We start from the raw sequence: 16,944 nt of genomic DNA on the forward strand, positions 1-16,944 counted from the left end.
CAGAGGAATCTCCCGTTGAAATGCTCATTAAAATATCTATGATGCTGATTAGAAGTTATGCACAATGTTAATGGGTAAATGTCAAAGTGAATATATAAATACTTTGTAACTATTTTATTTTAAATATTATTATAAAAATTCCTCAACATCAAAACTAATGTCTGCTTACTTACCAAATAACCTTAGAAGAATGTTTAATAGATAAAAATAACCAATGGTCTATGATCACAAATTACTTAAAAGAAAACTCTGTAATGTTTTTGGAGACATTTTCTTCCCTTTGTAGTAAAAATAAATAAAATAAAATACTGAGCTTTAAAAACAAGAGGCCGAAATGGACTCGATTGATATAACCCAAGGTTTTTTAGTAAATTCAACTCGACTAAACAAGTTTTTTACGTGCCCGTGGGATGCCGTGGCACTCTCGTATTTTAAATGAGCATGCGGCCCCTTTTTGTAGTACATGCGACTCCGACACTCTCCGACGCTGACGCCACCCTACTAAAAAACTAACACAAGCACGCACTTGCCATTGCCAACTCTCTTCTCGTCACTCTGCTTTTCTCGTCACCCTGCTTTTTCGCTCTCTTTTCCTTCCTTCCCAAGTAGCTTGACGTACCATCTCTCCCTCTCTCTCTCTCTCTCTCTCGCTGGGTATTCATGTGCTTAAAGACACCCATCTGCAGCTCTTATTTCATTCGTGTGTGCTCTTCCTTTTTCTTTTTTCCAAAGCTTTCGGGTTCTTTCTTTTGTTATATCTTGTCCACATTACGTGTGGCTTCTTAGCTTTTCAGTGTCTCACTGGTTTTCTCTGTAATACTGCAGATGTCAGATTCAGAAGCTTAGCCTTCTAAACCAGCTGGTAAAAAGATCATCTTTTCTTTTATTAAACTCTTTCCCTCTCTCTGAACTTTTGTTTTTTCCCCTTTTATTTTGCTTTGATTTGAGTTTCACTGTCTTGAATTTGTGTTTTTATTTGCTTCTTCTTTCTTGGGACAGTAAGGGTGTTTGGGTTCTAAGATTCTGATCGCAGTCCGGGAAACATGTCGTCCGCGTCGACCTCGACGAGAGGTGGGGGCTCTGATCAGCCACCGTACCCCCAGAGGCGGACCATGAGGACTCAGACTGCCGGGAACCTTGGGGAGATGATGTTTGATAGCGAGGTTGTGCCTTCTTCGCTCGCCGAAATCGCTCCGATTCTTCGTGTTGCCAATGAAGTCGAAAAGAGCAACGCCAGAGTGGCTTATCTCTGTAAGTCCATGCTTAGTTTTGCAAAAAGGAAAAGAAAAACAAAGATTTTTTTTTTTGAAGAATCAGTTGTTAATTGATTGAATAGCCTGGCATTTGGCTCATACTTTGGCTTTGATGCAGGCCGATTTTATGCCTTTGAGAAAGCTCATAGGTCGGATCCCACCTCTAGTGGTCGTGGTGTTCGTCAATTTAAAACTGCACTCCTTCAACGTCTCGAAAGAGTAAACATTATTATGCCCTTCATTTCAAGTCGATGCCAAGTTTGCTTGTTTGTTTTTTTATTTTTGGCATATGAGGAGAATTATCGCCTCATTTATAGTACAGTTCTCATTCAAGTACAGTTATTTACCTAGAATTACCGGATGCGTTGCCATTAACCTGATTAAAGATATATAGAGGAAACAGAAGTTTTGGTATGCATTCATTTATCCAGGATGTATCATTTTTTTTTCAGAATCCTTTCATATAAATTAATCAGCCTATTCCTAGCGAGTATTATTGTGAAGAACCACCTGTAAGAAATGAGCCGGAGTGGGCTGAGATGAGCAGACATTCATCTTAAAGGGTTGACCCAAAGATTTTGTAAGGCACTTAAAAAAAAAAAAAAAAAAAAAAAAAAAAAAATTCCTTGGGCCATGTAACCCGGAAGCTAATTACAGTTTTGAGATGTATACAATTCCCGCCTTTTCCCTTTCCAAATGCAATACTACCTCTTCATTTTTAGGCGTTAATATATGCACTGTTAACAGTTTTTAATAAGTAGTGTACTGTTAACAGTCTTGTCTTTGATGCATGTGTTTACTCAGTAGTTATGATATATTAAAAAGTAAAGTTGTGTAGAAAACATGACCTGGATTTTTAAACCAGTGAAATCTGCAATTGCTTGATCAAGTCACCAGTTTTGACAGATTAAGTTCTTTACCCAGAAGATTAAGCTTTAATGATAATTCTTTGATTGTGTCTGGTGCAATTCAAATTACTTTGATTGGTAATTCTTTGATTTGGCCTTTTTTTCTGCTTTGTTGGAGGAACCTGAAACCCAATTTTGTGAAGGTTGACCCACTCTGACATAAAATTTGGTGCAAGCTCTTGCTTTTTAGTGTTTTCAATTGCCTTCAGGATGATTTACCAATGCTTACACTCTATTTTTTTTTTACTTTTTTACTCTGTCTGTGCTTCATCAGTTTCCTGATCTTTTTGTTACTCTATCAGGAGAATGATCCAACATTAATGGGAAGGGTAAAAAAAAGTGATGCACGAGAAATGCAGAGTTTTTATCAAAATTACTACAAGAAGTATATCCAGGCTTTGCAAAATGCTGCTGATAAAGCTGATCGGTGGGTCCGTCCTCTATAAGATATCAGGTCTTCAATTTATATGCTTGGAAATTGCTTTTTGGCTGCTCTACTACTTGACTGTGAATTTTCCGTCTTTATCCAGTGCACAGCTTACAAAGGCATACCAAACCGCTAATGTTCTATTTGAAGTTTTAACGGCTGTGAATAGTAATCAATCTATGGAACTTGATCGTGAGGTACTGAAGCTATGTGCTATTTATTGAACTATGATGCCTAAAGCAGATATTAATATTGTTATTATTTTTGTCAAAGGATGCTTTGTTTGTCTAGGTTTCCTTCATTTTGGAATTACATTGATTGAACTATCATCTTAGAAACTTCATGTTCCTGCATAACGTTGGATGTTTGATTGATATCTTTATGATTGACAATTGGTAAGATTTTGGACGTTCAAGCTAAAGTTGCTGAAAAGACACAGAACTATGTTCCTTACAATATCCTTCCTCTTGACCCTGACAGTAAAGATCAGGCAATTATGATATTTCCTGAGGTATTTTTCAATTTTCACACTTTTTGCTATCCTTCAGCATGGCCATTTTTTGTTGTACCATTGAAATATTTTGTTCTCTATCATCTTGATTTGCAGATTCAAGCTGCCGTTTACGCTCTTCGTAATGTTAGGGGACTCCCTTGGCCAAAGAACTACCAGAAGAAGACAGATGACGACATTCTGGATTGGCTTCAGCAAATGTTTGGGTTTCAGGTGAAATCGACAACTCTATCATCTTTTTGCCAATGCTATTGGATCATACATGATTGTTTCAGGAATAATCTGCTTTTATTTATTACCCCACCAAGGCAGAGCCCTTTGGACTCTAAACCTCAATACACGTACCCATTTGGTAGATATTCGTGTATATAGGAATAGTCTACTTGAAATGATTAAAGCCAATTGCATTTATATTCTCGTATTCATGGATAATCACGCCATGTTCTTGGATTATATTTATAAATATGCAGAAACATAATGTGGCAAATCAAAGGGAGCACCTGATCTTATTGCTTGCAAATGTACACATACGACAATTTCCGAAGCCTGATCAACAACCCAAGGTTGGTCCTTGCATAGATGTTTAGTTTAGTCCACTTCTGTTTCTTTCCTTGCTGCCCCTTGCTTTGGTTTCTTTATTTTAAATCCCCTACAAATCATCTGTTATCTATTTGTAACATGCTTCTGCGTATTTCTTGTTAGTTGGATGAACGTGCGTTGACAGAAGTGATGAAGAAACTATTCAAGAGCTACAAAAAATGGTGCAAATTCTTGGGTCGGAAAAGTAGCCTTTGGTAAGCCTTCTTAAGTATTGATAGGATTGATTGATATAGGAGCTGCCCACTTGTGGCATTGCCTTGCCTTCAATGACCTGTCTGTATCTTATATGCTAATTGGTGTTAGTATGCGTGTTATGAAGATTATATTATTAGAGTATAGAGAAATGATTAGTTGTAGAGTGTATAAGTGCCGGACAATCACTTAAAAAAAATAACAAATACAGAACCACGCTAAAAAAATTAATTTTTTAATAATAAATTCTATTATTTTTCAAACCACTGCATATTAATAAAACTCTTTTTGGTCTCCCGGTAATTTCTGTAGTAACCTATACTCCTTTACAATTTTTCTGTACTGATACCATTGGCTAGACGTTTGTAAGTACAAATGGATGATTTGAAGTGGATTATCAGCGAGTCGAGGGTGCTTGAGTTTCTGACAGGGGGAGGAACTTCAGTAGTGTGCATAAATGATAGATGCAAGGTCTGTCTCCACTAGGTATCTCTGGGAATGTCATTGTGCTCTGGCTGCTTTCCTTCATAGAAGGAAGAACATATCTCATGAAGGATTTAAGGTAGGAAATAGAGGCTATCTGCTTCGTGCTTCTCGAACGGACAGGGGAGGTACTTGGCGCTAAAAGAACACGGATAAAATGGATGGAACTGGTTGGAGAGTTGAGCAAGGTCGCAGATTCCTTCAAATCCTCTACCGGTTCTGCTTACGGAACAGTGAGATCATGGAAGTTGCATGATAGGTTGAAGACATTGGAAAGAAGGATTTCAGCAGAGGTTGCGACACCAGTTCAGCCAATATTGATTGGGAAACGGCCTATGCTGATGCTCTGTTAGGGCACATACAGCAACCCAAACTTGCATGGGGAAGAACAAGTTGCCAATGAACAGAGACAAGCTCTAAGGTCCTCAAAAGAAGAGTTAGCCAATCCGAGGTAGCAAAATTTGAGTCTCACACTGTGCAATAGGAGATTCCAGAGGCTATAGTACTATACAAACATTAATGTTTTCAATGGAGTTCAGAGTACTGCAACTGAAGAGGAAGTCTATAATATTCTAAAAAGAGTGGAAGTGGGCCCGTTGGGGTTAGAAAGTATGAAGGATTTGGAGGGGGTATAAGGGCTTTATTAGAGGCTTTACGGGTCAAAAAAGGGCGATCCGTAAGCCGAATGTAGTCACTTATTATAAAGAAAATAGGCCAAGGCAGACCAGGCTTAATCCTTTTAAGATTTTTAAGAAAATGTTTGATTACATATACAAAAGAAAATAACCTTTAATCTTAAATTTCTATAATCTATTTAATGGTTTAAGTTTCTAAAAATGCAGGTTACCAACCATACAACAAGAATTGCAACAGCGTAAACTTCTATACATGGGTCTGTATCTGCTAATATGGGGGGAAGCTGCCAATTTAAGATTCATGCCGGAATGCCTTTGCTATATTTATCATCATGTATGTTTCTAGATTGTCTCTTCTTCTAGTGGCTGTTTGTATTAATGTATGTACTTTGGCCATCTCCCTCCTGGCCTCCCCCCAGCAGAATCTAAATATTGAGTGCTCTAAGATAGATCTGTTTGGTTGGGCAGCATGTGCAGCCCTTCAAGTGTGAAGACAACAAAATTTATGTTCTAAAGTGGCTTCTTTTTCATCATTGCTCTAAAGAAATTTTTTTTTTTTTAAATAATTATCACTGGTGCGGAGAAACATAGAAAGTTTTTCTTGATAGGTAGGTAGTAGAAGCTCACTTATAAAAAATAAAAAAACGGCAGGTAGTAGAAAGTTTTAGCCATTTATTAACTATCAAAAAAGTTTTAGGTCCCGTTTGGTTGTAAGATTTAGTAGAGATTAATTCAATTCAGTCTAATTTTAAGTTAAATCTAACATTTAAATACTCAATTTTTAAATTATTAAATTCATCTCAATTCAAAACTTCCTTATACATGGGATCTATAATCTTTTTCAATTTATCATAAATAGTACTAAACTCATCTTAATATCTACATACATCTAAATTCATTTTAGATAGATCTCATATAACTTATTTTATTTACTCAACTCATTACTATTCATAAAGAGCTCAACTCAGCTCAATATCCAAACGCAGGCTTAGCCATTTATTACTATTCTCTTAGTATTATTTTGTTTGAATAAAATATGTGAAATATTTTCATACCGATGTATTTAGTTTCAATGCTCTTAGGTTGTGTTTAGATGTTAAATTGAATTGAGTTGAGTTGAGATGATAAAATATTGTTAGAATATTATTTTTAATATTATTATTATTTTAAGATTTGAAAAAGTTAAATTGTTTATTATATTTTATATTAAAATTTAAAAAATTTATAGTGATGAATTGAGTTGGTTTAGTAGGCCAACGAACCTTAGCCTCTTAGAATTGGTTATACGACGCACACGTGCTTTTATAGAAGTGCTCTGCATAGAATAACATCTGGTGCTTATTTGTTTTGCTTTTTTAGATGGCGTTTGAATTGTATGGAATCCTAGCGGGGAATGTAAGTCCCATGACTGGAGAGAATGTAAAGCCGGCCTATGGAGGTGAAGATGAGGCATTTTTGAGGAAAGTTATCACTCCCATATACAATGTGATTGCTAAGGTGTTGTGTCCAGTCCCTTCTCAAGGAGTCATTTATTCGAGTGTTGCTTCTTCATTTTTGTTATATCTTCTCAGATGTTACAATTGCTTTGCTCTACAGGAAGCTGAAAGAAGCAAGAAAGGGAGATCAAAGCATTCGCAATGGAGGAACTATGATGATTTGAATGAATACTTCTGGTAAGCCATTTACTTATTACGAGTCATTTCGTTGCTATCAATATTTTATAGTGATTGATTTTCTCTTATATCTATAGGTCAGTTGATTGTTTCCGGTTGGGCTGGCCAATGCGTGCTAAAGCTGATTTTTTTTGTTTGAGCATTGAACAGACTCTTGAGAACAATGGAGTAAGCAATGATGGTTATTTCTATTTTCCTTTTCATGTATTTTATCCATCTTCCAAACATTCGCTCTTGTTGTACTTGAAACTTGTTCGTGACCTTTTTTTCTTTTTCTTTTTTTTTTTTTTTGGGGGGGGGGGGGGGGTGTTGAGTTCCTTGTGGGGCAAGTAAGGCAAGACTTAAATTGGTCCAAGTCCTTTAACTAGTGACAATGCAATTTATGTCACATGCAGAATGGTTTTGCTTTCTTCTAACTTAAGGGTCAAGGAAGGATGAACAAGGAAAAGTGAAACTAATTTATTTTTTATTTCATAATATTATGTTTGACAATATAAATATTGTTCCACAGGATAACAAGCCAACTACTAAAGATAGATGGGTGGGAAAAGTTAATTTTGTTGAGATACGATCATTTTGGCATATTTTCCGAAGCTTTGACCGTTTGTGGAGCTTTTTCATTCTATGCTTACAGGTACCAAGTTCCACTTACATGCAATTTATCTGTACAATTATTCATCTATGCCTCCAATTATTTATGAAATGGAGCTGAAACTGGTTTTTAACCAGGCTATGATCATTGTTGCTTGGAATGGCACGGGGGACCTAAGTTCAATCTTTAGTTCTGATGTATTCAAGAAGGTATTGAGTATCTTTATAACGGCGGCAATATTGAAGCTTGGGCAAGGTAGGCAACTCCAATTTCATATGTTGTTCCCCAGATTTGCAGGCTGAATGCAATCAAAATATAATGTCATATGAAACTTCAACCTCTTGTTGAAGCCACTCCACGCCACCCCAGCCCCAAAATAAATGTGCTTTATATCCTCTCCCTCCTCCCTCCCACCGTCTCTCTCTCATACATAATATATATATATATATATATATATTTAACTGGATTTTGTGTAAAGAACCACTTCTAGAAGTGCATACATTGTGCTCCATAGAAGTGACCAAGAACATGATTTAAGGTGGCTTAATGTATAAATAGGTAATTTTAAAATTTCTCCTAGGCTTTCAGCCATGAAGGGGTTGGTCAAGAGGGATGAATTTAATTAGTCAACAGCTAATTTTTGTAATTTAATATTTTGAGCTCTATTGGAACGTAGGACATATTAAACTACACATTTGGATAAAATCAATTCTTGAGTCAAGGATTACCAGTGTAGTGGTCAAGATTACCAGCCTCGATTGGAAAGCAAGGCAAACCAACTATATTTTTGTGATGCTGATCGTGGGTAGATTCAAGCCTTAAGGGCTATATTATTATGTTTTGAAGTTGTATCAGGCCTTAAGGTGAATTTGGGTAAGTCGGAGTTGGTTCCGGTGTGGGAGGTGAGGAATATTAACTGTTTGACGGATCTTTTGGGTTGTAAAGTAGTAGGTATCTCCCTTGTATACGTCCTGTGTACTTGGGCTTATGCCTATTCTTGGGAATAAAATCTCTTATTACTTATCAAAAAAAGTAAAGTTCATTTTTTACCTATGAAATATCTTGGCCTTCCGTTGGAGACATCTTTTAAGGCTAAGTCCATATGGGATGGGGTGTTAGGTTGCATGTGGAGATTGAAATGTGAGCAGAAAATCAAGTAATAGTGAATTCACTCGACATGCGCTCGACAGTGAGCTCGAGCGAAGCTCAACCAGTAAGTTCGCTCGACATGCGCTCAACAGTGAGCTCGAGCGAGACACAAACCCTAGTGTTCGCTGGAGGTGCTCTCTAGAGTATGAGAGAGCAAAAAGCCCTAGAGAGTGTGAGTTAAGATTAAGTGATTGTAATCTCCTTTGGCTAATAAGATTTCTGCAGCTCTGTGGACGTAAGCAAATTGCCTAACCACTTATATTGTGTATCATGTGTTTGATCGTGCTTGATTTTACTTTAGTTTGCCATTGTTGGTGTGTGTGTTTTGCCCAACAACTGGTATCAAGAGCCAAAGTCGAATTTGAAGGAGAACGATGGTTGAAGATAAAGTAAAAGCACCCAGGATCGAAAAGTTTGACGACACTGATTTTGGTTACTGGAAAATGCAAATCGAGGACTATCTCTATGGGAAGAGACTTCATCTTCCACTGTTGGGAAAGAAGCCGAAGAGCATGGATGATGCTGAGTGAACCCTGTTAGATCGGCAGGTTCTGGGAATTGTTTGATTGACCTTGTCTAAAAAAGTGGTGCACAATGTCAGTAAGGAGAGAACCACGGTGGATCTCATAGCGACTTTGCTAGATATGTATGAAAAGTTGTCAGGGAATAACAAAGTGCACTTGATGAAAAAATTGTTCAATCTGAAGATGTCAGAATGTATGTTTGTGGCCTAACACTTGAATAAATTCAATACAATCATAAATCAACTGTCTTCTGTAGAGATTGAGTTTGATGATGAGATTAGAGTATTGATTCTACTAGCATCGCTACCAAATAGTTGGGAAACCATGAGGATGGTTGTGAGTAGTTCAGCCGGCAAAATGAAACTGAACTACAACAAGGTACGTGACATGGTCCTTGTTGAAGAGGTACGTAGAAGAGACTCGGGCGAGTTCTCGGGTTCAAGATTGGCCTTGAATCTTGACAATCGGGGCAGAAGACATGACAAGTCAAGCTCCAAGAGTAGGGGAAGAGTAAGACCAGATCTAGGCAGTAGATTACGTGCTGGAGTTGTGGCAAGCCAGGCCACATTAAGAAAAACTGCAGGAATTAAGAAAGTGCTAAGGATGATGCTGTGAATGTAGTGACAGAAGAAATTCATGATGCCTTACTTCTTGCAGTGCACAGTCCGATTGATGATTGAGTGTTGGATTCAGGAGTTTAGTTACATAGCGCTTCACATCGAGAAATCATGTAGAATTATGTTGCTGGTGGTTTTGGGAAGATGTATGCGCCTGATGGAGAGACACTGGATGAAGTGGGAGTGGGCGATGTGCACATTACACTTCCAAACAGGGGGTGTGTGGACTTTACAGCAAGTCAAACACGTTTCAGATCTTAAGAAAAACCTGATCTCTGTGGGACAGCTTCATGACAGCGGTTATGCAATAGAGTTCTCTGGAGGAGCTTGGAAGATCAGTAAAGGTGCGCTGGTTTTGGCGTATGGTAAGAGATCTAACTCTTTGTATTTAACATCAGGGTCCAGTGATGTGCAAGGTATTACAAAAGTACAGAAAGGAAAGCTTGATCTCACAAAACATGTGAGGAAGCCAAAGGGAGTCAGCTTTGTCATTCCTCATGAAAGACTGGGAAAGTTGGCTGAGGTTGTCAAGATCGGTTGGAGATCGGATACTCCTAGAGCAATGGGAGTTGTGAGTCACCCAATGGATGTGCTAACTAAAGGCGATGTACGTAGAAGACTGAAGTCGGGCTTGACTTCAGTGCGTCTTCTAGCTTGAAGACGGGACCTATGAGCTACAAAAATGATAGGGCTTGGCTGGAAACAGTGGTTGGCATGTGGGGACCCAATCTCTAAGTGGGAGATTGTTGGGTTGCATGTGGAGACTAGTCTGTGAGTAGAAAATCGAGAAACAGTGAGTTCGCTCAGCATGCGCTCGACAGTGAGTTTGAGCGAAGATCAACCCGTGAGTTCACTCGACATGCGCTCGATAGTGGGCTCAAGTGAAGCTCAACCCATGAGTTCGTTCAAGGTGTGCTCGACAGTGGGCTCAAGCGAGACACAAACCCTAGTGTTCACTCGAGCGGCGTGTCGATTCGCTCGAGCGAAGAATGTAATTTTTCCCATATTAGGGTTTCCAGCGCCGTTTACTATAAATATGTTATACTTGATGTTTTGTACGACTTTCAGCATTTTTTTTTAGAGAGAACAATTATCGAGTACATATTGTGTATGAGAGCAAAAAACGCTAGAGAGTGTGAGTTGACATTGAGTTATTGTAATCTTCTCTGGTTAATAAGATTTCTGCAGCTCTGCGGACGTAGCCAATTTGCCAAACCACGTATATTGTGCGTCGTGTGCTTAATCGTGCTTACTTTTACTTTAGTTTGCTGTTGTTGGTGTGTGTGTGTGTTTTGCACAACATGGGATAGTTGAGAAGATTTAGAAAAGGCTGGTGGGTTGGAAGCAATTATATCTATCTAACGGAGGTACAATTACTCTTATCAAAAGTACTATTTCCAATCTCCCAACTTATTACCTATCCTTATTTCCATTGCCTGCAGGGGTGGCAAAATGGATTGAAAGATTATTTCAAACTTTTCTGTGGGGTGGAATGGGTGAGGAGACTAAAACCCACCTTGTTAGTTGGAAGAGCGTTTGTTCTCCTATTTCAAATGGAGGCTTGGGGTTCGAAATTTGAGAAGGTTCAACAAGTCTTTGTTGGGGAAATGGTTGTGGAAGTATCAATTGGAAGGGGAGTCATTGTGGATGGAGATTATAGATTGGAAATATGGGAGTGGTTAGGGGGGTTGGTGTTCTAAAGAGGCAAGAGGGCCTATGGTGTGAGTCTTTGGAAATTTATTAGAAAGGGTTGGGAGATTTTTGCGAAACATATAACTTTTGTTGTTGGTGAGGATTCAAGGATCCGTTTTTGGCTTGATGTTTGGTGTGGTGATCGGGCTCTTTCTAGTACGTTTCTAGGTTATTTTTTGTTTGGCAGCCAATCGGAATGCTACTGTTGCTGATTTGTTAAACCGTTCCAATGGTACATTGCAGTGGAATGTTTGTTTAACTAGAGCTGTACAAGACTAGGAAATTGACGAGGTCTCTGATTTTTTCAGCTTCTTACACTCACTGGGGATTGGGGGTAATGAGAGGGATAAAATGTTATAGAAGCATACAAGTAGTAAAAAGTTTTTGGTACGGTCTTACTATAAGGCATTGATTGCTAGCATTGTTCTCCTTTTCCTTGGAAGAGTATTTGGAGGTCACATGTGCCTTCTGAAGTCGCTTTTTTCATATGGACAGCATCACTCGGGAACATTCTAACGATCGATAACTTGAGAAAATGCGGTCTTATTGTTATGAAATGGTGTTTCATGTATAAGAAACATGGGGAATCTGTATATCATTTACTTCTGCACTGTGAGGTGGCAAAGGCATTGTGTGATGGTGTTTTCAGTAGAGCTATGCAAATGAAAGTAGTGGATCTACTTGCATGTTGGATTGGACTTCAAAGTTCTCCTCAAGTGGCTACTGTGTGGAAGATGGTTTCTTTGTGTCTTATGTGGTGTATTTGGTGGGAAAGGAACAAGAGATGTTTTAATAATAAGGAGCACACTGCGCAACGTTGTTCCAACTCAAGAGGGACATACATGGCTCTGATGGAGTATGGAGGAGGGGGGCGACGAAGCTTCATCTTCATTCCGGAAGGGAGATATGGTGTGGGCTGGAGGAATCTTATGGTGGTGTTGAAGGAAGCTGTTAGGGGTGGTGATTTTGCTATGTCAGCATTGCCTTTGAAGCCGTTGTTTGGCACGGTTTTGTCGTCGCATTGGGAGGCACTTCTAAGTCGACAGGAGGGGCCTTGTGTTGCGAAGAGGGCAGAGATGGCAAGACTGCCCAGGTCTGGAGGCGTCCCATCTTCGGAAAGTGGCCAACGTTGGGAAGGAGATGTCAGGGGAGGTGTTGGCCCGAAGAAGGAATTGGTTGTTGAGCTTCTGTCTGTTATCGAAACTCAGTTGAGGGAACTGAATTATAAAGTTATGTGCTTGAAACGGTGCATCTTGGGGCAGGAAACGGAGCAACAATGTCTTGAGCAGGCAGGGCTTTTGTGGGATATGGGCCAAGGCCAGGAGACAGGCTTCACGTTCTCTAAAGGAAAGGGTAAGGCCTTGGGCCCAAGTGACGGGCTTCAGCCCATGGGGCTAAGCAACCCAGCTGACGGCAGCCTTGTCTAGAGAATGAAAAAGCAGGTTGCAGCTGGCCCTTCAGCTAGTGGGCCCAAGCCATCGTTGCCGATGAGGTCTCAGGCGGGGCCAGTAACAGTGCTCTGTGAACCTTCATAGTGCCATCACGACGGATTATCTCCTCTCGAATCAGTGGGACTTGTGCAGAAAATTCCGACGGTGGTCGTCAGCACTTTCTCGACCCAGATAACGTCGCTGACTGTGGTAGATCAAATCCTACCGTCACGCGTAGAGGAGGAAGGAGTTCTCATCTCCTTGCAGTATTTTCCAAGCTGCCGAGTTACAGAAAATGCCAATAGAGTACCCTGGTACTTATGAAGAGCATCTTAAGGCTTTATCAGAGGATGGGGACGTGAGGAGTGTGGACCTCTTGGAAGACAGAGTGGAAGACAGACATCGTTTGTCTACAAGAAACCAAGCTGAAATTGATGACTGGAAAACTAGTGAGAAGTGTGTGGGGTTGCCCTTATGCAAATTGGGACTTTTTGGCTTCGAATGGGGCATCGGGTGGTATCCTGATGATGTGGGATAAAAGGGTCGTGGAGATAAAGGAGTTTGTAAGGGAATTTACTGTGGCATGTTCTTTTAAAATGGTGGAGGACAATTTCTTGTGGGCTTTTGCAGGTGTCTATGGACCGAATGTTGACAATATCATAAGGCGGTTGTGGGAAGAACTTGCTGGTATCTATAGCTGGTGGAACTTCCCTTGGTGCATAGGTGGTGATTTTAATGTAGTAAGGTTCCCTAGTGAAAGATCTAGAAATAGTCGGTTAAATTCAACCATGGTAGAATTCTCGGATTGCATATTTGACTTGAACCTGGTGGATCTTCCACTAGTAGGTGGTCCCTTCACTTGGTCTAATAGTCAGACGTGGTCTCGATTGGACAGATTCTTAATATCAGAGGATTGGGAAGGTCATTACCCGGAGGTATGTCAGAAGAGATCGCCGCACCTATGCTCGGATCACTTTCCCATTTTGTTGGATGGAGGCGGTATTCAAGGGGGTTGTCATTATTTCAAGTTCGAAAACATGTGGCTTAAAGTAAAGGCTTCGTGGACAGGGTAAGGCTTTGGTGGTCTTCTTATCAGTTTTATGGTACCCCCCTTATATACTTGCAGGCAAATTGAAAGCGTTAAAGGAAGATTTAAAGCTTTGGAATTTCCAAACGTTTGGAAATATAAGGGAGCAAAAGAAATCTCTAATGGAGGAATTACAGAATCTTGAGGGGATCATTGAAGATAGAGCTCTCACCACAAAAGAAGTCTCACGTAAGGCTGAGCTGGCCTCAGAGTTGGAAGGAGTTCTATCGTTAGAGGAGATTTCTTGGCGAAAGAAGTCAAGAACACTTTGGTTGAAAGAAGGGGATCGAAGCACAAAATTCTTTCATAAAGTGGCCAACTCTCATCGAAGAAATAATACTATTGAGATGCTGAAAATCAATGGTAGAGATTGCACGGAGGCTCTTGAGATCCGAGAACATGTGGTGAATTTCTATGAACATCTTTTACAGAGGAGAGGGTTGGAGGCCAAAATTAGATGGACTTGGTTTTGACTCCCTTGAGCCTCAGACAACGTCTTGGTTGGAAAGATCCTTTGAGGAAGAAGAGGTATTTGATGTGGTTCGTAAGATGGTGAAGGATAAAGCACCTGGCCCAGACGGCTTCTTGATGGGGTTTTTTCAAACTTGTTGGGTGGTGGTGAAAGAGGATATTATGAATGTGTTCCAGGAGCTATTATTGGCTGGGAAATTCAAGAAAAGCCTGAATGCTACATTTATTGCTTTGATTCCGAAGAAACCCAGAGCGTTGGAAATTAAGGACTTTAGGCCCATTAGCCTCATAACAGGGTATACAAAATCATTTCCAAGGTGCTTGCAAACAGGTTAGGGGTGGCCATAGATTCACTAATCTGAAAGCCACAAAATGCTTTTGTCAGGGGTCGTCAAATCCTAGATTTTGTTCTAATAGTCAATGAATGTCTGGATGGTACACTTAAGTTTGGCGCTTCAGGGGTTATTTGTAAACTAGATATGGAAAAAGCATACAATCATGTGAACTAGGAATTTCTCTTGTATTTACTGAAGAGATGTGGCTTTGGGGAGAAATGGTGTATGTGGATCAGATGGTGCATCTCAACGGCAAGATTCTCAGTTTTGATCAATGGCAATCCAGAGGGTTTCTTCAACAGCTCTCGAGGCCTAAGACAAGGAGACCCCCTGTCCCCCTTTCTTTTTGTTATCGTCATGGAGGCCCTGAGTAAGATGTTGTCGGCTATGGTTAGCCATGGTTTGACGGCTGGTTTTTCAGTGGGTGATCCACAGAGGGGCCTTATCTCGGTCTCCCACCTACTATTTGCAAATGACACACTAATTTTCTGTGATGCAAAGCAAGACCATCTTAGGGCTCTGAAGGCACTTCTCCTATGCTTTGAAGCAGCATTAGGCTTGAGACTGAATTTCGATAAATCAGAGTTAGTGCCTGTTGGGACTGTCAGTACTACTCGGCAATTGGCTAGCACACTTGGTGTAAGGTCGCTTCTCTCCCTATGACTTATTTGGGACTACCATTGGGGGTTGCTTCACGAGCTTTATCTATTTGGGATATGGTTATTGAGAAAATAGAACAAAGATTGGCAGGGTGGAAGAGACTGTATTTGTCGAAAGGAGGCCGGGTGACTCTTATCAAGAGTACTCTCTCTAACTTACCTACTTATTTTCTGTCTTTATTTCCAATTCTAGCCAGCTTGGCGGTGCAGATCGAAATTTTTTATCGTGACTTCTTATGGAGTGGGATGGGAGATGAATTCAAGTTTCACCTAGTCAGTTGGGACAAGGTGTGCAAACCAATCCCTTCAGGTGGGTTAGGGATAAAGAACTTGAGAACCTTTAATCGGGCACTACTTGGGAAATGGCTTTAGAGATACAATTTGGAACCGGAAGCCCTATGGAAATTAGTGGTTGATTGCAAATATGGTAGGTTATGGGGGGGGTGGTGTACTAGAGAGGGGAATGGGTCCTATGGGGTGGGGTTTGGAAGCACATAAGACATGGGTGGGGATGTTTATTTGTCATACTAAATTTATGGTGGGGAAAGGTACTTGTTTAAAATTTTGGAGGGACATTTGGTGTGGGGAGGAGGCTCTAGCGGACGCTTTCCCATCCATTTTCCAAGTGGCATGTGATCAAGAAGTTTTGGTGACGGACCTCATGACTCGTTCAGGGAACCAAGTCCATTGGAATGTCACTTTTATTAGAGTAGCTCAAGATTGGGAAATAAATAGTTTTGAGGCTTTTTTTAGTCGAGTGTATTCTTTGAAGTTGTATGGTTTGCGTGAAGATAAGCTATGGTGGACGCTTGCAGGTAAGGGTGCCTTCTCAGTTCGTTCCTTCTATAAGTCGCTTACTTTGCTCTCAAACACTCATTTCCCTTGGAGAAGATTGTGGAGGAATAAGACGCCTCCCAAAGCACTATTTTTCACTTGGACAGCAGCCCTGGGTAAGATTCTGACTACTGATAATCTATGGAAGCGCCAAGTAATTATTCCAGAATGGTGTTGTATGTGCAAGAAAGCTGGAGAGACAGTGGATCATCTTTTTGTACATTGTGAGACAGCTAGACTTATGGAGCAAAGTGTTCAGTTGGATAGGGTTAAACTGGGTGATGCCTGCTGCGATGTTAAGAGTTATTGGCTAGTTGGGTAATGCTGGGTGATGCGCCACAAATCAAAGCTGTGTGGAAGATAGTTCCTACCTGCATCATGTGGAGTTTATGGCAAGAGCGTAATGAGCGGACATTTGAAGACAAGGAGCGGACAATAGAGGAACTTAGAGCTTTATTTTTCCACACCTTATTTCTTTGGGCTATTGCTGTAGATTTTAATGGTCTAAATGTACATGATTTTCTTGTTTCTTTTATAGCAAACTAGATAGGTTTTATCTCTTGTATACTTCATTGTGTACTTGGGCTTTGCTTATTTCTATTAATACTACCGTTTACTTACCAAAAAAATAATAAGGAGCACACTATGGAGGAAATCTGGAAATTCTTTGTGTTTTCTTTATTTCAATGGTTTTCAGCTATAGTGCTTAATCTCCTTCAGCTCATGATTTTCTATATTTGTTTTCTTTTTTATATAATGTAATTAGGTGTTTTCTTTTGTATACTTCATGTATGCATGGCTTCACCTATTTCATTCGATGAATAAAATGTTTTCTTACTTATCAAAAAAATGTTTTTGCCATCAAACCTTGG

General features: G+C 39.9%; 1 protein-coding gene across 1 annotated transcript in view; it reads left to right on the forward strand.

Moving 5' to 3' along the window:
* Positions 1-578: 578 nt before the first annotated feature.
* The window catches only part of LOC121239493 (callose synthase 3-like), a 36,102-nt gene continuing 19,736 nt past the window's right edge, over positions 579-16,944 (forward strand). Inside the window, exons 1-16 of the mRNA XM_041136747.1 lie at positions 579-700; positions 826-862; positions 1,000-1,251; positions 1,372-1,472; positions 2,464-2,588; positions 2,692-2,785; positions 2,989-3,099; positions 3,196-3,312; positions 3,570-3,662; positions 3,802-3,893; positions 5,217-5,343; positions 6,369-6,506; positions 6,606-6,682; positions 6,760-6,850; positions 7,194-7,316; positions 7,412-7,529. Coding sequence (XP_040992681.1) covers positions 1,044-1,251; positions 1,372-1,472; positions 2,464-2,588; positions 2,692-2,785; positions 2,989-3,099; positions 3,196-3,312; positions 3,570-3,662; positions 3,802-3,893; positions 5,217-5,343; positions 6,369-6,506; positions 6,606-6,682; positions 6,760-6,850; positions 7,194-7,316; positions 7,412-7,529 — 1,615 coding nt within the window. The 5' untranslated portion in view covers positions 579-700; positions 826-862; positions 1,000-1,043. The remainder of the gene's footprint in view (positions 701-825; positions 863-999; positions 1,252-1,371; positions 1,473-2,463; positions 2,589-2,691; positions 2,786-2,988; positions 3,100-3,195; positions 3,313-3,569; positions 3,663-3,801; positions 3,894-5,216; positions 5,344-6,368; positions 6,507-6,605; positions 6,683-6,759; positions 6,851-7,193; positions 7,317-7,411; positions 7,530-16,944) is intronic.

This window comes from Juglans microcarpa x Juglans regia, chromosome 7D (assembly GCF_004785595.1).
Source record: "Juglans microcarpa x Juglans regia isolate MS1-56 chromosome 7D, Jm3101_v1.0, whole genome shotgun sequence".
Classification (NCBI taxonomy): domain Eukaryota; kingdom Viridiplantae; phylum Streptophyta; class Magnoliopsida; order Fagales; family Juglandaceae; genus Juglans; species Juglans microcarpa x Juglans regia.